At 41.9% G+C, this 24,497-nt stretch overlaps 1 protein-coding gene across 4 annotated transcripts in view; it reads right to left on the reverse strand.

The window, feature by feature from the left end:
* The window catches only part of MTX2 (metaxin 2), a 77,151-nt gene extending 62,092 nt beyond the window's left edge, over nucleotides 1-15,059 (reverse strand). For 2 of the 4 annotated variants that reach the window (XM_075609000.1, XM_075608996.1), the window contains exon 1: nucleotides 14,847-15,058. In XM_075609000.1, coding sequence (XP_075465115.1) covers nucleotides 14,847-14,886 — 40 coding nt within the window. In that variant the 5' untranslated portion in view covers nucleotides 14,887-15,058. Of the gene's footprint in view, nucleotides 1-14,846 lie in introns of all 4 variants that reach the window. The other 2 variants (XM_075608998.1, XM_075608997.1) reach the window with 2 other exon arrangements.
* Nucleotides 15,060-24,497: the final 9,438 nt, after the last annotated feature.

Below are 24,497 nucleotides of genomic sequence, written 5' to 3' on the forward strand. Positions count from 1 at the left end.
CATATTTCCAATCCATCAAGTTGATTAATGCTATAATAACTCCATATAAACTTATCACTCTCACTGTAATAAAGTCAAACTCAGTTTATTCTTAGGCAGCTACTGTATACTCCTTAAGGCAGTTGTGCAGTTAAACAAAACAGTTTCGGGTACTAATATAAATATCCTTGCATTTTGTATTATCCACTAAAAGAAATGCACACAATGCTAAGCACAAGCTACAAAAAGGGAGCTGTCTTCCATTCCTGCTCACACTAAATGTTCTAGTGCTGCCTTATTATTGCAGATATCACATTAAAGCAGCAATGCTAGCTCCCAAAAGCCTTTGTGCTCCTATACCAGCCATTATTAATATTTGAATGATCCCCATCTACAATTAACATATGAATGAACCCAATACCTAATTTGAAGACCCATGAAATAAGTAGAATACAATTTGTCTGAGCTACTTTATTGCCTTATTCTTAATGCATCCTTCTCTTGCTTATTTGTGTACACCCCATGTATGTTCCATGCATGCTCTACGCCAGGGGAGCGCAAACGTTTCCTGCTTCGCCCCCGTCTTCCCTGCCACGATACACGCCCCCCCCCCCCCACTCCCTACCTTAGAGTGCGTCAAATGATGCTGCGGGGTCATGTGATGGAACGTGACCTGCAGCGTCATTTGACGCTGCGTTGCCATGGCGATGTGGCACAGCGTGCCTGAATCTGGGTAAGTAAACAGCTGCAGAGGCCTCACGCGATCCCCTGGCATTTAAATTTAAATGCCGTGGAGAAGAGTGCGGGGGCCTCTGCAACCGCCCGCACCCCCCCCAGCAAAATCTCCTGCCCCCCCCCCCCGGGGGGCGCGCCCCCCCGTTTGCACACCGCTGCTCTATGCCAGGGGTGCTCAACTCCAGTTCTCAAGGCCCCCCCAACAGGCCAGGTTTTCAGGATCTCTGCTTCAGCATAGGTGGCTCAGAGACTCAGTCAAAGACAGAGCCTGTGACTGTGACCGAGCCACCTGTGCTGAAGCAGAGATATCCTGAAAACCTGACCTGTTGGGGGCTTGAGGACTGGAGTTGAGCATCCCTGCTCTATGCAAGTGTAAAAGATTCACATTCCACTTCTGAGTTTGTAATTGAACAAAGGTACCTCGAGGATGAAAATGTCAGAAGTCTATATCTTTAAGATCCAATAAGCGCAGTTACAGATGTAGCCAAACTAACAGTCCACAGAGACACAGCAAAAAAGAAAGCATTTTGCTGCCTCTCCAGAGAACACGCCCCTCTTGATTAAGTGGGAGACACAAAATGCATTGAGGAGGTGAACAACATACATACAGTCCAGCCACACATGAGCGAAGGCACGGAGCTGTATCTCTCTGGAAGCTCTTGGATATTAGTGAGCGGCTATGCACATTACATTTGGCTTCTTGTGAGCGCAATCACATGTTTCAAGAATTTTATTGTAATAAATTCACTTGATTAATTGAGAGGCCTATCTCTCTCGATTTATTTCTCTTTAAAGCAGCCTTGTGAAGATCTAAGATACAGCAGCTCCAGAGAAGGGAAAAAAGGGCAGAGGTGATCATTCTTCCCTATTGCCCACCCCCTGCACCATTAACCGATGATCCTGGGGAATGCTGAGGTCGGGTTCCAGCAGCGGTCCACATCATCAGGGAACAGAAGTGTTCTGTAGCCACTTGCAACTGAGATACAAGTAACACAGAGTCGTGATGAAGCTTTCAACGTCACAAATCTGAAAGCACTAAGTAGGCTAACTCGATTTTAGTGAATATCAAATTGAGCAAGTAACTTCAAAACACAGGAGACATATTGCATCTGCTTCAATTTGCACCACTGGCATGTATATGAAGCTTGTTTTTAAAAAAAGCAGCAATCCGCTCTACTCGCCATAAAACAAAACAAAAAGTCTGCTCTTTTTTTACTCCTGTTTTCAGCAATCTCATCCTTTTTCAATTCTGTAGTTGAATTCTGGAGACATCAGTTGCTGATAATTTGCCTTATTGGGAGTTAAAAAGGCCACTGCCATTCACACTCAGGTTAACATGGTAACTGCTGATGCCAGTGAAACTCAGCAATAAAAGTACGATTTTGTGAAGTCTGAAAAAAAGTAGATCAGCACAACATTAACTATAAAGTTATGTTATCACTTCATTTTTCTTTTTTGGGGGGGAGGGGGGAAGGAAGGAGATTTTTGCTTTAATTTTGTTTCTTACATTCGGCAAGGAACGTTGGTTACGGCCCCAGTGAGCGCGTGCGCGATGGAGCGCATAGCGGTGCTCGTGCCCTCCCCCCAGCAATCTGTGGACTTCAGACCACTCGCGATAGGGAGGCATGGCAGTGGCGAGGCCTTGATGTCACACGCCCAGTTCGCCCTCATTGGCTGAACCGCCGCCGTGACGTTGCCATCGCTCGTCCGCCGCACCAAAAGACAAGTTTCTTGTTGTGGTTGCGCCATCGCGCTTGATCAGGCACTCGCACACAACGACTATGGCTGGCCCCATAGAGTGCCATCTCTTGTTTGCGCCGTGCATGCATCACGATCACTGGGGACGAGGCATTAGGAGCAGAGGACACTTACGGGTAAACGCATCAGATCGATCGTATGTTTACTGCCATTGACTTGAATGCCAGTTAACACCAGATTAGGTGCATTAACCTGTAACAGAGACTAGGGAATCTCCCCTTATGGAGCTTATGTATTAAACTCTGCACTCATGCGATACTCCCATCCCATACCAGTCAATTTGACCAATCACACTGCAATTATTGAATAAACCCATATGTCTTAGAATAGTGTAGGTATGTTAGCCTTATTTTCCATTGATTGTACGATACTTAAAAAAAAAAAAAAAAAAAAAATAACACTCATTCAGTGTTTTAAGGATTATAATCCACAAATAAATAAGCAATGTAACATTCAGCATCTATATTTTGTAGTTAACAATATATTTTCTAAAGAAAAAGGGGACTTTTTGTATATCCTTTTCATTGGAGAGGGTCCTGAACATATATATTGTTTCAAGCAGAACACACTCTTCTTTGGACTGCCAAATAGTTAAAGCCCCTATCACCGTAATAGTGTTTAAAATGTATAGAGATCTTCTCAATGTCTATCAAAATCGCGAGTAATGCATTGAAAGCATACACGATTTTAGAAGCACAGCAGTTAAAAAATAGCTCTTCCATTAGTTATGATCAATAAGGGAAGTATTACCCAAGTTGGTAATTATATGCTGTCTGAACATCAGCCAATTCCACCCACCTTCATAAAAAGGGCAGATCAATATTATAAGGGATACCAGAAATCAATGTAAAAGAATTGACTCAAAACATTAGGCGACTAAGGGTCAAAAAACAAGTAGATAGGGCTGATGACCAATTGGCCTGGTCTAAAAAGGAACACTGTTTAGCTTAAGAAGACATGTTTTGTGGTCTCAATTATTTGAATCTCTGTCAAGGTTTCTCAAAGCCAGACAGAAAAATAAAGCGCTATGTGAATAAAAAAAAACCCCTAAGGATAATATTTGTTTTTCTAAGACAGAGACAATTTATCATATTGATAGTAATATACATGTTCCTGGATATTTAACAGATAGAAAATTCATTTTATACTTCACTCGACTAAATAGAAGACATTTTCTAATAACTTACAGTCTGTATTGCGTTTTTTTTTGCCTTATTAAATTGATTTACAAGACAGAGAAAATTAGTCTTAAGCTATTTTAATAGAAGTTTCAAAGTAAGGATGTTTGTTAGATATATTGATGATTAAACGCTCACTTGCAAACTGGAGGAGGGTGGGGGGTGGGGGGAGGACTTCCTCAGACAATCTTATAGCAGAATCTATTATGCCTTCCCAATTAATCAGTAATTAATTTGGGCTGCTTGTAAAATAAATATCCGAGAATGTAATCAAATGACGAGTGCAGGAAATGATTGAAAAACATGAATGCTTTCACACCTTGTGAGAGCCACTGAAAGGAGGTGCCTTCATTGTATAAAAAGGTTTATAGTGTCATGTATCCTCACAGGTATCTTTTTTAAATGATCGGTCATTATAATAATCAATAAATAAGTACAAATCTATGCTACTTGGATGTATAAAAAAAGCTGAAAGAAAAATCAGTTCTAAAAAAGCCATATCCACCAAGTCCGCCAAAATATTTTTTCCTACAATTCCTTTTTACTCTTATTGTTGACACCGATTAGAGACTTCTAAGTGAAGTCCTCAAACCGTTTTCTATTATGGGATACAAAGAGAAAAAATATTTTTACAAGACACCACTGATGTTTTTTTTAGGACGTGTTGAAAGCAACTTTTCCAACTTCCAAACAATATGTATTTTCAATTGCCTTTACATTCCTTTTTCATATAGATCCCATACGTCACTGGGAAATATTCCAGTCGTTTTGTCTTGGAGACATATTTGCCAGTTCCCTTGGATCAGGGGTGGCCAACTCCAGCCCTTAAGGGCAATCCACAGGTCAGGTTTTAAGGATATCCCTGCTTCAGCACAGGTGGCTCAGTCTGAGCCACCTGTGCTGAAGTAGGGATATCTTTAAAATCGACCTGTTGAGGACTGGCGTTGGCCACCCCTGCCTTAGATTGTGGTCATCCAGAAAGTAATGAAAGACAGCCTTAATCACTGCAACAATCACTGGACCTGTTGCTGCATTATTATTTCAACAGATTGCAAACTCTAAAGAGCAGGGCCCCCATTACTTTGTGTGTCTGTTTGCGCTCATCTGCCCTTACTTGTATGTCATTCTGTTTATGTCATCAATGTCACTCTGCATCTCCTCTATATCGTGCTGCACATATGTTAGCGCTTTACAAATGAAAAATAATCATAATAGCAATTAGGTAAATGTGAGTCCTGAAGTCACCTGTAATAAGTAGTGAAATCTTTCCACATGTAAATTCCACATTTCTTATGTTCCCAAGCAGAATACATTTTTTATACATACCTTCGATTATGTTTGCTTATATGGACACGGTCACCAATTCTAAACTATACAAAACTTGCAACAAAAACTGCCAAATAAAAAAACTAAAAAAAAAAACAAATTAAAAAAAAACGCATTCTTTCCTAGGAGTGATGATGTGGTACTGTATGAGACACTAGTACCATGGGTTAAATGGTGATGTGCAGCAAACAAACAATGTGCAGAGATAACAGTATTAAAAGAATGTAAACAAGTACATCACCATAATGATATAAGAAAATGTACTGTGGTTCAACATTTCTGTCTAAGTTTGGACCAGTCAGGAACAATGTGCCTATATGAACACGTGTTTCCTTTTGGGGAAATTCACTTTTGGTGATTTTTTGCGATTTGGACACATTTGAGACTTTTTTTTGCATGCAGTCAAGGTCCAAAATGTGCTACTTTTCCAAAATAAGAGTGAAGGTTTAACCCACAATTGTAATGATGCCTGTATTGCATATTCTGTCATATCCGTTGTAGTTATGCTTTTGAAATGCATTTAAAATGTGTTTACATGCGTTTTAAATATAAGGAACAACTGTTACAAAAGGCAGAAACTATATTACATATCTGAGCTCTCTAACTATATTGCAAATCCAATATATGTTGCTACGTACGTTTGGGTACAAGACCTGGTTGGTACTTCAATTTTGTAACTACTGCAGCATTCTTTTTAATTTCAATACTGTACATGGGAATCCCTACGCCTGTGTTTTTCAACAGGGGTTCGATCCATCCCTGGTTCCCTGCAATTTTCAGATCATGGCGTTGCCCACCCCTGGGTAAACCTCTTCACTTCAATAGTTTCCATAACTTGTAACAGTTGTTCCTTATATTTATTTTTTTTAAAGCCCTTAACATTTAAATGAAGCTCGAAAGCATAACTGCGATGTACTCACAACATTTTGACATTTCTCAATAAATCGAAAGACCTGAAACCACAACTACCCATGTCTCAGATTGCTTTGGATATTCTGAATATTGATTAAGAATGGCAATAGGAAAATAATTTAAATTAGGTATAAATATATCTCTAAAGCAGATGCTTATTTTACCTTCTCAGCAAATTTGGCATGCAGAATATTTATACCTTTCACCATCATACAATTTTATTTGTTAGGTCAGGGGTGGGCAACTCCAATCCTCAAGGTCCACTGACAGTTAAGGTTTTCAGTATATCCCTGCTTTAGCACAGGTGGCTCAACCAGTGGTCCAGTCTTCAACTGTGCTGAAGCAGGGATATCCTTAAAGCAGCAGTCCAAGCTGCCGTTTTTTAAATTTTCTTTTAAATATGTGCATCAATACAATCCACACAATGATAAGTAATTGGCAAAATTGCCGATCGATCATCGAAGATTCGGCTCTGGGGTTCACTAAATGGCTGTCAGTGCAGCAGCAGAGGACAAAAGATGCAAAGTTTTGTGGGGAAGATCATGTGACCAGTCAGTCACTAGATACAATTGGTGCACTGCTAGAGAAAGGGCGGGGCTCAAAAATCTGTGTGCCAGAGTCTGTTTCAGAAGAGGATGGGGATGTGATTTTGTAAATGGTTACTACAGAAACAAAAGATGCTTGTTACATTATAATACATAACATTTTTAATTCAGAGTTGTTTTTTTGGGGGGGTTTTCAATGCTACACGTATTTGCTCAAAGTACATAACGGATTTATTTAAAAGAAAAAAAAACAAGTAGGAAATTGCTTGGTCTGCAGCTTTAAAACCTGGCCCGTTAGTGGCCCTTAACACGTTGCACAGAAGGGGTTAAGCAGCCTGGGCCGTATCATTTCTCACCTATGGATATTATATTCTGGGGCAAAATATTGAAGTAAATACAGGCAGTCCTCGGTTATCCGACACAATGCGTTACGTAAAATGGCGTCGGATAGCGAAACGTTGTAAAGCGAAACACATTTTCCCATAGGAACACTGTTTAAATGAAAGGTTCCGTTCCTGAAGGCATTTTTAACACTAAAATACACCAAATATTTTATGCAGGCAATAAGATATGCAGCATACACAAATTATATAGTGTATATACTGTATTATATTATATAGCACAATGTAATATATATATATATATATATATATATATATATATATATATATATATATATAGCATAATGTAATATATATATAGCATAATGTAATATATATATAGCATAATGTAATATATATATATCATAATGTAATATATATAGCATAATGTAATATATATTACGCTATATATATATATATATATATATATATATATACACACATACATACTCTTAGGACGCTTTGCAACGTTGTTTATGTGAATGTGTATATATATACACACAAAAACGTTGCAAAGCGTCATAAGAGCGTTGGATAAGCCGTTTTGGCGTTGTAAAAATGAACATAGGTATGCATTGCATAGCGTTGGATAAGCCATTCGTTGTAAAACGAAGCGTTGTAAAACGAGGACTGCCTCGGTATGGCCAAAAGCAACATTAATTGCCTGAGTCAATGAAAAAACTATAACATCCCTAAGATGCACTAAAAGTATTAATAGAAGCTACAACCGTGGTGTATTTTACAATGCGTTTGCCATTATTCAATAATGTGCCAGTGGCAATGTTAATCTTCTGCGTAGCCGAAAGTTATAAAATCTCTGAAGCCAGGTAATCCGAGAAAAATGACTGGTTTAAGATATTTTCTATTAGAAGGACTAACTTTGGATGGGTCTTGAAGTGTACAGTGGTAATTTCAGGGGTCGGTATTTTACTCACCAAGCATACAGTTCTGTTTTGCGGTGTGTAGCCCTGTGAGAAGTCTCACTGTGAGATGATTAACTACTGCACAGGCACTCTCAAAATATCAATAGCAAGGAAGCAGAACGCACAGTCGAGAACTCAATGGCTTCACAAACCCGTATCTCATTAAAATTAGAAAACCGTGGAGCCAGGAAGAACACAATTAGAAGCGTTTTGATTGGCTGACTTGCTCATCTCGACATGCCAAGGAGTTTCATAAGAAAGCGAATTAGCAGAATGCTTCGGTGCTCTCTTTTTCATTACACCAAATCTCAATTTCATGAGCAGACTCCCAAACTCAAAGACGACCCAATGAAAAGGTTAACTATTTACAAGGCCACCCTGTACAACGTTAAATATTTACAAAGCCAATATTGTTCTCCGGAGAGCAACTTTTTCATTTCTATGGATGAGTGTCTGCAGCACAACGCTGTATTTATCTACATACTATCTCCTGCAAAATGTAACTATTCACACGTTTTACTGTACTATCAGCAATGCTAAATAACAGTCTGCAAATATTGGCAAAGAATTAGCCTCTCAAACCTTTTCCACTTATTCCTGTAGTACTTGCCCTTTCATAAAGCTTTCTCTGTTGCCCTCCTAGCTACAGTAATAACTAAAAGGAGGGTCCTTTTTCACTGGATGAGGCAGATTATCAAGCACTGGTACGGGTTAGCATAACCGATCCGGAACGGTGAATTAGGTGCGCTAAATTGTAGTGGCGCTTGAGAAGTCTGCTCCTAAGGATCCTTACTGAACATGAAAATATGGGATTAAAAATGCCAATAATAGGGGCTCAGGGTGTGATGGAGAATTTTGCAAACAATCTTTATAAACGCCCCAAAAGAACCTTCACCGGACATTTTTTTCTAAATACAAAAAAAAAGTGAACGTTAAACCCACAGGAATAACATTCTGCAGTCTGTCCTGAAACGATGGATTTTTCTAATGAAAATTTGAAAGGACTAAATGGGTATTTGGGGGTGGCATTGGACTCAGAATTTACAGTGTTTGTAGATTTTCACTTCCAATACGGTTTCTTTTTGAGGGGAGGGTCTCTAATCTCTATATTTAAAAAAAAAACAAAAAAAAAAACAGCTTTAGCTGGGTAGAAGCATATGGACATATTCAGCTGTTCTTCATATTGATGTGTGTTCATTATCAAAAGGATGTGTCCTAGAGTGACAAGATCGGATTGTGGGTCATTGGTACAATAACAGTCCCCAAAGCTTATCTCCCTCTCAAAGAACTCCACGCCCACTCCTGCAATAAAAACAAGTGTATTCCTTTGCAGATGCTGTCAGTATTCAAAGATAAAGCTGGGGTGGGTAAGGCTGGAGGGAGTGGAGTAAGACAGAGGAGAAAAGTGTGCAGTCATAGGAGGTACAATTTTATTTTGCAACATAGCAAATTTTCAGAAGATTGGTGCCCAGAAGTGATAATGCACCGGAAACACCGTTGTTACCACAGATTATAGTGAAGAATAACTCTGCACTGAATAAAATGAGGGCATCTACAAAGCAAGCAGGGACTTCACAAGTATTTGCCTTTACTTAAAGGTACTGAGTGCTCACTTGCATGTCACTCCCTAGAATCCTCTTATGCAGCTGAACCACTGTATGACATGTGCCAAGGGGATGAACGAGGCTTGGGGATTTGTGGTAGACATGCAACTGGAGTTGGGTAACAAAACACCTTATCTTGTAAAAACGAAATTAAAAACTATGTAACTTTCAAAGTTAATGTCTTTTTTCCGCCAACAGATTTTTATATCTATTAACATCGTTATCACGTTACATTTGTTAATAATGTGAGAATTTTTTGTAATGGCCCAATGCTAATCACAACTGCAGTTTTCTGCTGCTTGCTTTTCTAAATCATTTAAATTCACAGGAATTCTGCAGTATTACATGTAATTTCTCATTCTGTTCATTAGGTTATTTAGCTGTATTTTGTCCCAAGTATTATTCAAATGATATAGAACATAGACGTGCATCTCATACAATACTCTATAAATATTTATTTCAGTCAGCGCTCACAGCAACTTAAAAATATATGTAAAAGATTCTTCCATAATAACCAATTTCTTTTAAAAAAAAAAAAAAAAAGAGAGAGAAAGCCGAACTGAATATTGAAAAATAAAGTGGTTATAACCTGCACATGTAAATAAAGTAGTGATAAGACATGGGAATAGGACAGTTGGCCACAGCCCTTTGGCCCTGAACAGTTGGGCGTCGCAGGTAACCAAGGGAGTCTGGGGGATTTCTAACCTTAGACCCCCAACCCGAAACAGTTTATAGCCTAAACCCTGCGGCTAAACGACTATCCAATTCCTGTAAGAAATACCCTCACTAAATCTCCCTAAAAAAAAAAAAAATGGTAAAATTACTCCTAAATAAAGTTTGATTTTAAAAATGGAATCCAAATCACAGTAAATAACTAGGCATCCAAATCACCACGAATTATTCTACATTATATACTACATATTTTAAACCTTTCCTCAATCAAATAATAAAAGACCTGGCAACATGGAACTCACATATAAATCTCTTGGTTTGGGAGAATAGCAACTATTAAAATTAATATTCTACCTAGATTTCTCTATTTTTTCAAACCCTTCCGGTCAAAATCTGTCGGAAAGATCTAGACAATGTACAAAATATTGAAATTTGTTTGGCAAAATAGATGCCCCAGAGTCCGCAAAAATATTATCTACAAGCCCAAGTTTACTTTGTGGGGTGTGCTACTAACTTATTAGCTAAAACCAACCCAAAATACAAACATGAACCTCATTCCGAGAGTACCCCTATAGCCCCACCCTCTCCTAACGCTGCTCACAATTTTCAATTTATCCCAGTATCTGAAGAGGAGATTACACAAGCACTCCTCAAATTAAAACTAAGCAGTCAATGGTGCAGACAAAAACACTATCTCTCTTCTCCCAATACTATCCAAAATCATGGGGAAATGTGTTCACTCCCAATTAAGCGATTACTATAGCAAGACAAATTTCCCTAGCCAATTCCAATCTGGCTTTCGCCCCAAACACTCCATGGTAACTACCCTGCTAAAAGTTTGCAATGAGATCCAGTGTGGAATGGAACTGGGATAACTCACTGGAGAAATATTCCTAGATTTTGCAAACGCTTTTGATACTGTTGATCATGTTATCTTGCTTAAACTCCAGTGCTCTGGAATAGGGAAGCATGCTTTAAACTGATTTCATTCCTACCCATCAGGTAGATCCCAACATGTGTCTAACTCAGTGTTTAATTCCAGCCCCTTGGATATCACCTGTGGTGTCCCACAGGGCTCTGTTCTGGGGCCCCTACTCTTCACAGTGTTCATCAATGATCTTCCTACAGCTTGTAAGGGAGCTTCAATACACATGTATGTAGATGACACAATCTTATATGCACACAGCCCCAGCCTCTCTGACCTTGAACACATACTTCAGTCTGACTTTAAGACTTGAAAATTGGATTTAAAAAAAAAAAAAAGTTTTGATACACTAACAATGGTATTTGGAACCAAGGCTACATTTTTAAAGCTTCCATTGACTGAGCTCCAGATCAGAACCAACGCTAATACCACCCTAACTCCTGTTACTAGTTTTAAATACTTGGGCATATGGTTTGACTCCCATTTAACATTTGGGATGCACATTGATACCCTGACAACCAAAATCTATGCCAAACTAGGTGTACTTTACATGAACAAATCCTCCCTGAGTCTGCTGGTCAGAAAACGTATCGCACAGCAGATGCTAATGCCAATTATCGACTATGGGGACATAGTATATGGCTCGGCACCCCAAACCCACCTTAGTAAACTTGATACCCTCTACAATTCAATTTGTCGTTTTATTCTCCAATGCAACTATAACACACATCACTGCAACATGCTCAAATAACTAGATTGGTTATCACTTGAGTCTAGGCGCAAAGTTAATCTTTTCTGTCTTTTGCCTTCAAATACTTTCTGGCCAAGCTACCCGTCTATCTGAATAAGCTCCTCAACCCTACCACATGCAGCACTTATCATCTGAGATCTGACTCCAAAAGACTGTTCATGGTCCCAAGGTTCAAAGTATCCGGCTGCTGCTGCTCCTCTTACCAAGCACCCCAAAACTGGAACAATCTACCGGAGACTCTCACAACCACCACCAGTCGAAGTTCTTTCAAAACTAAAGCTGTCTCACACTTTAATCTGGTCTGTAACTGTTACATACACCTATAATATATACTATCTCTAACTGTGCATGCAATGTCTTGTATATAATGTATACCCTTTTCACTAACGTAACTATGTATTTGTCATCATAAGTATGAATCACATACAGAACCCCTATAAGCTCATATTGAACCCCCAAAATAACCGCAACATATATATATATGCGTATAAGTGTCAGAGGAGCGCTACTGAGCATGGCAATATATATTTAAAACCAGAGACAGAACATGAAACACAGACAGAGCTCAGTGCTACATCCATTGACACAAATACACGGTACAGTATATATATATATATATCTTTTGAATAAAATGGTCTTTTAGTATAACTCTTTGGCCAAAGTGTCATAAGCCCTTGAGCCCCTCCAAGGCAGACCACGTCTCAAGGGTTATTTTGGGGGTTCAATATGACCTTATAGGGGTTCTGTATGTTTTGCAATTCTGTTCAGCTGCTCCCAGCTGATTTGGAGGGTGGCTCCTCCTTCCCAGGTTTGAAGCTCACCCCCTCCCACTTTTAAATGGTTAAAGCTCACTCCATTTCACCTTCCACACTCATGGGAACTTGCATGCAGTTTGATTGCGACAAATCTAATACAGAGTGCTTTTCCTGGTATTGTACAGGTTAATAAGAGCTTCAATCAGGCTTAGAACTATGCAACTAATTTTGACAGATTTATTATAAAATCATTCTTCCTGGTAATGTACAGGTTATTAAGAATTTATATTAGTTTTAGGACCCTTGAGACGTGGTCTGCTTTGGAGGGGCTCAAGGGCTTACGACACTTTGGCCAAAGAGTTAAACTAAAAGACCATTTTATTCAAAAGATATCTATCTATATCTATAGGCACTGTACCATGTATTTGTGTCAATGGATGTAGCACTGAGCTCTGTCTGTGTTTCATGTTCTGTCTCTGGTTTTAAACATCATAACTATGCCCAGGTATAACTTGAAAACGAGAGGTAACTCTCAATGTAATACTTCCTGGTAAAACATTTTATAAATAAGTTAGGTCTGGCGCTCCCAAATTTATAAACATAGTACATAGCGGCTCAACTACAGCAACTGATTAGTTTGCATGAAAGTCTGTCTGACAAGCGGTGGATTGAGCTAGAAAACCTGATTTGCTATCCAATTGGAATTATGGATCATCTTTGGGTCAACAAAATCTAGACCAACTGGGATCTGTAAAAACCCAGTAAAGTTCTTTGCTTGTAATTTATGGAACTCTTAAATCTAGGTTTCCGTTAACCAACTCCTTCTCCCATGCAACCCGTTTAGATCGATCTCATGATCCCTACTCCATTTGAAAACTGGTGTTTATAGCAATCCCTCAGAGAGGATTACCTCCACCTTATACTACATTCTGGCTCCCATCACAATTAACCAGGCCCCCAACAAATATGACCTCCTGGGAGAAGGACCTGAACACCAATTTAGCCTTGGATATATGGCAGGTCGTCTCCAAAATCTCATTATGTGTCGTGATCAAAGAGAGCATTTACAAACTAATATACAGATGGTACATGACTCCTATCAGGTTACATTCTTTTTCCCAGGTGTCTCCCTATTGTGTTGGCGTGACTGCGGTGTTATGGGGACTATACATCCCATATTCTGATCATGCTCTAAAATTCAACCACTATGGAACGAATTGCTTGCAGGTCAATATTCCCCATGACCCCCTATACACAAGATTAGGAAACCCATAGACCAGTGGAGCACTAACTTTTCCTGCTGCATCCCCTACCTGGCCTGCTCCGGATTCACGCCCCCCACCCCCACTACCTGCCACCGCATCAGATGACGCTCTGGTGTCACGTGACATCAGGTCATTTGACGCCGCGTTGCCATGGAGACGCGCCACAGCTACTGAATCTCGGTAAGTTTTCCTGTTGCAGAGGCCTCGCGCGATCCCCCAGCATTTAAATGCCTGGGGGAAGAGCGCTGGACCTCTGCAGCGGCCCGCACCCCCCTAGACAAATCTCCCGCCCTCCAGTTTGCTCACCCTTGCCATAGACAACAAAAATGAAGCCATATTCATCTCACAAATTTTAAATGCCACTAGGTACACTATTGCCAAGTGCTGGAAACAAACTGCCTCCCCCATCCTGCATCAAGTAAATAATAACATGTCATATAGTATATGCGGAAAAACTCTCTGCTTACCTAAATGGTTTCACTACCATGCTGGTATATCTCCGTACCAAGATTAAAATACTCTGGATGCTGTGATGTATACCATGTTTAAACTGATGTATTATATATTGTATATGTACAAATGTTGTACTCTCCCCCTGTGATTTTACCCAATTACATGCATTAATATACCCCATTCCTTATGTGTATTCCCCCTCCCCATGCAAAACGATTAATAAAAAGAAGTAATAAAAAAACAAATACCCTTACACTTCAACCAATAAAGACCCTATAAAGTAGCAGATTTGGCAACTCAATGACTTTTCGCGTCCAACTGACTTATTTAGCATTAGCAGTCTCAGTCTTTAATGAAATCACCCTGATAACAAGCTGCACTTTTCCATTAAAATCTTATTTTGGGAAGCCTAAACCCTTAAATCTCACTATTTTGCCCCAGTGAGACATCTCTGAAGCAGCCCTATCCAAACCCAAATGCATTGTACATCAAGTGACATTTGTTGTTGTGCAGGTCGGATGCTGTTCCTATCTGCCCAGCCATTGAACACACGATATAAATCGTGAAACATCCCTGAAGAATAACGATAGGAACACACATGGCTGAGGACTTCCAACCGATTCTAAGTAGTTGCTGACAGGAGCAGCGTCCAGTTAGCACATCGTGACATTGAAACCAGGATTACCTGCTATCTGTGAGACAAAGGCGTCAGTAACCAGAGACATGGCTCCGCTCTCAGAGAAGGTATCTAATGCCCGAGTTGCACAGCTGGAAACCCTCCGTGTACACGTGAACCCCTCATGCAAGGTTAAGGTCAGAAAAACAGGAAGTGCGCGTCCGGGTGACAGGCCGCACAGGGAGCACTTCCGCAACAGTATCCACGGCAACGGGACTGCGTTTGGAAGGATGCAGGCAAACGAACGCCTGCGCGCGCACACAAATGAAACCGAGCTTGAGTAGCCGAAAGCATTCTGCAATGGCGCGATAACAGGGGCCGGAACGCTGCTGCCGCCATATTTGATTTGGGCAACATTGCCTTTATCCAGCCGTTTAGAGGGCAGTAGACGAACTATGTTATTATAAATACAGAAACCTAATCCTTATTCCCCAAATCAACATTTTCATAGATTTCAATAACGTTTTTTACATGTCCAGGCTACGATAATCCCATTACAATACATCAACTATTTTAGTCAAGACCAAATATATATTATTGATTTGGATACATACACAAATTCAAAATATAAATGTAATTGTATTTGAGCATGAAGGCACTTGGGGTACAGAGTAGAATAGTGTTTTTTTTTTTCACATTCATATGTCCTTTTTACTACAATTTCCAAAACGATACACCGTTTTCTGTTTATTGATTTGATTTTATTAGCTTTGAAACGCCCCACCTCTTGTTTTAAATGATATTACATATGAGAATACTGTATAGATTGGTTCATGTGCTTGTCATACACTTTAACTACTGTACCTATTTAGCTTGTGTGTCTTGTACCTATTTACAATCATATGTACATATTGTACCTATTCATATCAGTGTGTGAGAGCAGAGCACAGCCCAGTTAATAATTGGAACAAATAAGAATGTATTATGCATTAGAGCAGAGCTCTTTGAAGGTTGTTTTTTTTTTTGTGGGTGTGTGTATCAGTGTGTGTGTGTGTGTGTGTGTGTGTGTGTGTGTGTGTGTGTGTGTGTGTGTGTGTGTGTGTGTGTGTGTGTGTGTGTGGTATCAGTGTGTGTGTGTGTGTGTGTGTGTGTGTGTGTATCAGTGGGTGTGTGGGTGTGTATCAGTGTGTGTGTGTGTGTGTATCAGTGTGTGTGTGTGTGTGTGTGTATCAGTGTGTGTGTGTGTGTGTGTGTGTGTATCAGTGTGTGTGTGTGTGTATCAGTGGGTGTGTGTGTATCTGTGTGTGTGTGTATGTGTGTATCAGTGTGTGTATCAATGGGTGTGTGTGTGTGTATCAGTGGATGTGTGTGTGTGTATCAGTGGGTGTGGGTGTGTGTATCAGTGGGTGTGTGTGTATCAGTGGGTGTTTGTGTGTGTATCAGTGTGTGTGTGTGTGTGTGTGTGTGTGTGTATCAGTGGGTGTGTGTGTATCAGTGGGGGGGGGGTGTGTATCAGTGGGGGGGTGTGTGTGTATCAGTGGTGTGTGTGTGTGTGTGTGTGTGTGTGTGTGTGTGTGTGTGTGTGTGTGTGTGTGTGTGTGTGTGTGTATCAGTGGGGGGGGGGTGTGTATCAGTGGGGGGTGTGTGTGTATCAGTGGGGGGTGTGTGTGTATCAGTGGGGGTGTGTGTGTATCAGTGGGGGTGTGGGGGTGTATCGGTGGGGGTGTGTATCAGTGGGGGTGTATCAGTGGGTGTGTGTGTGTGTATCAGTGGGGGTGTGGGGGTGTGTATCAGTGGGGGTGTGTGTGTGTGTATCAGTGGGGGTGTGTGTGTGTATCAGTGGGGGTGTGTGTGTGTATCAGTGTGTGTGTGTGTGTGTGTGTGTGTGTGTGTGTATCAGTTGGTGTGTGTGTGCATTAGTGTGTGTGTGTGTGTGTATCAGTATCAGTGTGTGTAACAGTATCAGTGTGTGTGTGTGTATCAGTGGGGGTGTGTGTGTGTGTGTGTGTGTGTGTGTGTGTGTGTGTGTGTGTGTGTGTGTGTGTGTGTGTGTGTCAGTGGGTGTGTGTCTCTCTCCCTCCCTCTCTCTCCCACCCTGTCTCCCTCCTTCCCTCCCACCCTGTCTCCCACCCTGTCTCCCTCCTTCCCTCCCACCCTGTCTCCCTCCTTCCCTCCCACCCTGTCTCCCTCCCACCCTGTCTCCATCCCACCCTGTCTCCCTCCCACCCTGTCTCCCTCCTTCCCTCCCACCCTGTCTCCCTCCTCTCCCTCCCACCCTGTCTCCCTCCCTCGCCCTGTCTCCCTCCCTCAACCTCCCTCCCTGTCTCCCTCCCTCGCCCTCCCTTCCTGTCTGTCTCCCTCCCTCGCCCTCCCTTCCTGTCTGTCTCCCTCCCTCGCCCGCCCTTCCTGTCTGTCTCCCTCCCTCGCCCTCCCTTCCTGTCTCCCTCCCTCGCCCTCCCTGTCTCCCTCCCTCGCCCTCCCTGTCTCCCTCCATCCCTGTCTCCCTCCCTCGCCCTCCCTCCCTGTCTCCCTCACCCTCCCTCCCTGTCTCCCTCACCCTCTGTCTTATCTTAACTGCCGTATACCTACACCGAAGTAACCTACTCTGCTTTCTTCCAGATCTGACTCAAATTTCACGCGGGAGACATCGGAAGACAGGTAAGGAACACCTCCCCTCCAGTATAGTACCTTGAGGGACTGCGGATCAGGTAAGATCCCAGGCAGGATTGCTGCTTTTAGAAATTGTGAAGAGGGGGCATCCAGACACTGGTTAATGGGTTCAGAATCATTCACATCTGGGGGTTTTTTGTTGTTCGATTATTGAGGTGTACACACACACACACACACACACTCTCTAATGGTAGTAAAGTATAAGTGTACTACAATAAATAAACTGTTATATATATTCATTTTCAAAATCTGGTCACCCTAACTCTACTGTACTCTAACTTGGATTAAGGACTAGGGCCCAGATTCACTAAAGGGTGCTAAACTTTAGCACACATTAACTCTGCCATTTGAATGTGACATAAGTCGTGCTAAAGCATAGCAGCTTTTAGTGAATATGGGCCTAGGAATGAATACCTTTAGGTGGTTGGCTGATTCTGTACTTGACTGTACAAGCTATGTAAAGCATCAGACTGAAGCTTTAGTAAACTTCCTATTTTAAATCTAGAAGTAAAACAGTGTCATACTGACTGTGTTAATTTGCATGTCCACACCCAGAGTCTAAATAACTGTATTGCTCAGACCGTAAATTCTTCTGGCACAGCATTCCTCTCACACAGGGGAAAATTAGCTAAGCTCTGATAGGGAAGCTCTGATAGAGATATCACAGCTAGATCACGCACTACCTAACATTCAAGTCAATGGCAGGTAACTCAGGCTCACACTGCAATACTCCTAATAGGAGCCTAGTTTCCATATTTGTCTGTACCCCTCACATTTGCATGGGTCTTGTATTTTCTGATCAACCAATGGATATTTCATTTTATACAACCCTAAGTACATGTTCAGGATTATATATAACGAAAAAATAATAGTAAGAATACATGATGTTTTATAGACTGGAGCAGGATTCTGGAACCTGTATGAGACGTGAATACACTCTTGAATGTTATTTAGTTTTTCAAGTACATGTAGTGTTTATGATCCTCCCACCCCCCCACCCACTAAAACCTTCTATGAGTAATACAAAACTATGTACAGTATTAACAAGATTTCAGGAGCTAACATTCTGCGTTCATCGGGTTAAAACAAGAAATGAAGCTGTCATTAATCTATTTAATTACAATGGGTTAGTATTAAACCATTAGCTACTACAATATTAAACCTATAAAGCCCTGGACTGTTAACTTATTTATTATATCTTAACCTAAGGGCAAATGAATTGGGAGGGAGAAGCTGTTATCTCCTGGTGTCAGGTGTTGGCTATGTACAAAGGATGACCATCCTTTCCCTGGTCTCACTCTACCCATTGTAGTCCCAGGATTAATGTATTGAATACTGTGAAGTAGAGAGTGATTAGTTTTGGATCTCAGTGCTTATCTTGCATTCCCAGCATAGTATTATTTGATCATAAGGAAGAACCAAGCAGTCCAACTTAGCAACTGGTATATTGAAGATGCAGTTTATGCCACAACTTGCCATTTAAACTGTTTTGTTTACAATGTAACATATGACTAATAGCTATTTAGTTATAACAGTGTCGAACAGACTTTAATAAAATGTCTTACTTACAAAAATATGAATCAGAATCTGTCAATAGAAATTGTATTTTGAGACCCGTATTTGCCAAATCTCCTTCATTTTCATCCTTGGACTTTTTGAAATCTGTCACTAGAAAACGATATATTTAACTGGATTCTTAATCATGAGAAATATAGGGCTATGTGTATCAAAATGGTGCAATTTTCTCCAAAACAGGAGCAAACACAAAACATCTGCGTCAACTTGTGAGTAGCACCATATCCGGTTTCTTACATTTGACGCAAATCTCTTTGGCGCAGAGGGTAATGCCACCTATATCTAACAGATTTATTATGTGCAAAAAGAAAACTGCACCACTTATAGGTGTATTTGATACATCTAATTATAATATTGCGCTGACTCTCTCCTTGATACATTGACGCAGAGTCACAAAGAACTAATATGACGCAATTGCCCTATAATGTTTTATATTTACATGTGCTCTTAAGAAAATGGCATAAAAAGACTCCCTAAACTAAATGCTTGATTGCAACGCATTAGTCTATTTAAAAATAGTACCTAGGAAGAGTGTTCTGCACAGCATTCTGAGAAGATGCACGTCAGCTGCCTTGAGGCTTGCTGAGTAAGAGCACCTGGTAATGCTGCTGATCATATCTCTCCATCAGACAAATGATTGAAACGTTATGTGGTTTGTCATGTGTCCAGATCGTGTGCCTTATATTACACAAAATGTATTGATGGTGTATTGGAGTGATTGAGCTGTTAAACTTCTCAATAAATAGCTTACTAAGACTTTATTATCTAACTCTACATTTTTGTTATATTTATTCATATTTTATTTAGATACAGATTGATTTATATACATTTATGCATATATCTAACACCATTGTAGTCAATTTCTGCTGGAAAGTGGGGTTGATATAAAAGTATAAAAGTCACAAATACCTGGGGGGTATGAATTAAACTATTGATATTTGTGGTGCAAGGTTATTTTCCGGCATCAATATGTATGTGTTACACATGTAAGCAAAGTTGCTAATATCTTTTCGCATATTGATGTTCTCTAAAGTGCCGAGGTTCATGCCACCTCAGACCTGTCTGATATTTTGCAAGCAATGAAAGAGAAGAATCCCCTAATTGTTTACTGATTATGATTAGAACAACTCTATGGGCCTTATTCTATATTGTCCAAAGTGGCAATTTGGGCAATTTCTGTTCGAACATCCCTGCTGAAGTCAATATGGATTTGCGGCTGAAAACATCCCAAATGTCACCTACAGGATATATATGTAACACCTCTTTCCCCGGCCGATAAAAGCGTTTTCACATCAAGGTGTATTGGTTATGTGCAGGTAATGCTCAGCATCTCTCATTGACCTTTTTTCTCAGTGTCCCGTGCAGGGCTGGTGTGGTAAGCAGATGGAAGAAATTATAAAGGGCGCCATTAACCTTTCTTTGTCTTTATTTAACCATACAGTTAATCATCTTGGGCCCACTAACCCCTTAAATAAAAGTAGTAATTCCAAATGGAGGTTATATATATATATATATATATATGTAGCCCTTTTTCTGAACCCTCCCAAAGGAACTACTGGTCGCTGTACAACACCTGCGGCTCCAGGAGATCTGAGCCTACGCTAGCTGGGAGCCTGGGGTAACACTCATACATTTACTTAGCGCAGCGCCTCCACTTACCCAGGATCCCTGTGATGTGAGATTCCCCTGGGCAAGAAATACATACACACATATGTGATGCAACCAACTTTACTGTTTAACGATAATGCAGAGTAGCCTTATCACTCTATAATGCAATTAGCAATAACACATGTCCTCTACTTATACTCTAACGGTATAACCTTAGTGGCTACCCACTCATCAGGGGCAACGTCTCCGTCTCCTCACCGCGTGCCCCACACACCGTGTCCATATATTAATGTGATGGTACTATATGGTATAGGCTCAGTCTTGTAACCACTCGCTCAGTGTTCCTACAAAGAGTTTAGCCTAAGGCGGGATCAGCGCCTGATGACCGGTGTTGGTGCACTTGATGATATAGTACCTGCCGAGCACTCCAGTGCTCGGATCCGCGACTGCTTCACAAAGGATCCGTCGAGATCCGGCCCGACATCCAGGATCCACCGTCCGGGAAGACCCCAACAAGATGGCCTCTGCAACCGCAACGAAGGGCAGCGCCCAACCTTCTGCACGGGTACGCAGCGTCAATGGAGTCCCTATCTCACTCCGTGAACTACCGTGACATTCGCTGCTGCTATAGGCCGTCCCTACAGCACAGCAACCTTGGATGGCTTTAGGGGAAACTCCTAGGGCCTGCGGGGTAGCCTATCCTATGCAGGTGGGTCACTGACCCCCTGCACCCACACTGCCTCTCCCGTACCCACCCGGGTACCCTCTGGCTAACTTCTCCCTAACCTCTGCAGCAACACACTGCACACACAGTCAACCTGCAGCAACCCACTGCACTCACTCGGTGCCTGCAGCCACCCACTGCACTCACTCAGTACCTGCAGCAACCCACTGCACTCACTCGGTACCTGCAGCAACAACACACTGCACACGGAACCTGCAGCAACCCACTGCACTGCACTGCACACACACACTGTGCCTACTTGTCAGCGCTCACAGCACTACCAGCCGTGACACTGACAAGACTGCACACTCACACACCTAAGGGCAGAGTCCCTAACCTAGGGCCCTCCCTCAGTACCTACCCACTACCCTGGTGGGGATTGGGGCCTGCCTGGGACTTGGGGATGCCTTACCTGGTGTAGGAGCCACTTGCTCCCTACACCCTTCCTTCCCCTTCCTGCTCCCAGCTCCAACTGCCAAACGTGGTCCCCGCAACATTGTAGCCTTCCTCCACAGGAGAAGCTGCAAAACCCTATTTGCTGGCTGGCTGCACGTGATGTGGGTGAAAGGGCAATCCCCAGAGGCTGCTGGGAATTGTAGTCCACTCAGGACCTCTTTAGCATTGGGACCGCGTGCGCTACCTTTACTGCGCCTGTGCGACCAACGCGCACGCTCGCGCAACCTGTCATGGCAGCCCCCGCTAGCCGGGTGTGCCGCAGAGCCTCGGAGCGCTATATGGGGGGTCTCTGGGGCTGAAAAGAGACCGGGGTTACATATATATATATAAATATATATATATATATATATATATTTGTTTATATTCAGTTTTCCCTGACGATGGTCCCTGTGAGAACCGAAACCATTTCCTATATGGACTTCTAATACATTTCTTGGTTGCTACTTGTGTAGTGCTGTATTTTTTAGTCAGTTGGATTCCGTGTTGAACATCACCGCTGCAATCTATAATGCCGAAGTGGCTGTTAAGCCATTTTCAGGCTGCAAATTCCCTTTGAAGTGAATTGGGATTTTCGGACAAAAATGTCCCAAACGTCGCTTTGGAAAATATGAAATTACTCCCTAAATTCAATATACTCTGAGGCCGTCGTCCCCGTGTTAGAGAAGAGATCATATCCATTCATATGAATAGGTCTAAAATCTTCTCTGCCATGGGGAAGCAGCTTTATTTAGACAAGCAGCATGAAATTGACTCCCTACAAAGGTATTTAAGTATGGCCACATTTACTAAGTGGTGATTTGTCAGAAGACACATAAAGGGCCCTTCAAGTAAATGGAATACAGGTGTCTTCTGGTGCCGAAATGTGTCTCATAACATTCCACCGCTACTGTACATTCACTAAAGGGTGATCAATGAAAACCTTGGGGTTAGCAGTATTTAACACTGATTCTTGTATCAACCTATTTGCTAAAGCCATATCCCAAGCTATAAGGGGCTTTTTACTGCAGTGATGTTTCACCGATAATTTTAATGGATAATTAATTATTCATGACTGTTAATATGCTATGTACTAAACTCTGATACCTGAAGATATCGACTACGGCTACAAAAATAACTCTAATTTTTATCACCCCCCAAGCTGGTGCTGGTGTTTGCTGGTTCCAAGCTATATACAAGGAAAAATAAAACATGGAGATATGGTTGCACTAAATACAATTATTTAAAGCAAAAAATAAATATGATGGGGTGGGAGGTTTTATAGTATATACAAATATCATTTTTATTACTTACAAATTGCAATGGGATACACAGTTGGCAAATAAACGTCCCACTAGAAATGTTCTTATAATTAGCAGTGAAGGCTGATGTTGTTAAATAAGAATATTTGGTCCTTTTTATGGATTATGGGGGCATCTGGTAGATAGAGTTGGGTACCTGGCCTTGACTGACGGGGTATCTGTTACGCCGGTGCTGCCCGCAGACCAGACCCGTCCCCTGAGCTGAAGGGGGAAGTGGTAATACACGCACCCGCAGCAAAGGGAGCGTGTCCGGAGTGTGGTAAAGTGTTGCCAGGCCAGGTGTAGTAATGTAGACAATACTTGCCGGTACCGGTTGTAGAGATAGAGTGAAGAATACCTTGCCGAGGTCAAGGAGTGGAGAGCGGAGATAGGTTGTAGTCCAAGCCGGGTTCGAGGGGTATCAGAGTGAGTGTTGTCCAAGGAGTGCCGAGATCGAGAGCCAGAGGGGTAATCGTATGAACCTGTGAAAACACTAAGAGAATCCTGAAGTACTTCCATGCAGAGACTATGTCGAGCAAAGACTGAGAGCAGAGAGGAGCTAGATAAAGCAGGAAGGTCCAATTAGGAACGGAGGCGGGATAGGAAGAGCTACAGGGAGACACTGCAGATTGGTGCAGGAATAACAGGCCAGGTGAGACTTGTTGGTAACCTGAGTATGCCCGTGTGGCTTGCGGGGGTGGAGCCTGAGGTCCGGGGGATGGGAAGAAGAGTGTGCAGAATGAGCGCGCTCCGTAACGCGTGTACGCGTGAGGTCCGACCCAGTGGATAGTGCAGGTTTGCGCGCGGGAGGGCGTGGGCACGCCCGGCGCTGAGCAGAGGAATCGCCGAGGGAAATGAGTGCTCTGTGTGGGGAGCGCGGAGAACGCCGATTCCTGACAGTACCCACCTCTTCAGGAACGGCCTCAGGACGGTCCATGAACGGTTTCTCTGGAAACTTTTTCCTGAAGGACTTAAGAAGGGCCGGGGCATGAATGTCTTTTAAAGGTACCCAGGATCTCTCTTCAGGGCCAAAGCCCTTCCACTGCACCAAGAACTGGAGCTGGCCCCTGGATAGGCGAGAATCCAAAAGAGAGTGAACTTCGTATTCCTCGTTATTTTGGACAGTGATGGGGTCCGGTTTACGAGTCTGATCCGGAAAGAAGTGACTGGTGATGAATGGTTTTAAGAGGGACACATGAAAGACATTGGGAATCTTCATACTGTGTGGTAGTTGGAGCCGGAATGCCATAGTATTGATTCGTTCACAAATAGGGAAGGGGCCCAGGAACTTAGGTGCCAATTTTGGAGATGGTACCTTGAGGCGGATATTCTTAGAGGAGAGCCATACCAAATCCCCTGGCTTGTAACTGGGCACCGAACGACGACGATCGGCCTGTATTTTCGATCTGC

Source organism: Ascaphus truei, chromosome 7 (assembly GCF_040206685.1).
Source record: "Ascaphus truei isolate aAscTru1 chromosome 7, aAscTru1.hap1, whole genome shotgun sequence".
NCBI classification, from domain to species: Eukaryota; Metazoa; Chordata; class Amphibia; order Anura; family Ascaphidae; genus Ascaphus; species Ascaphus truei.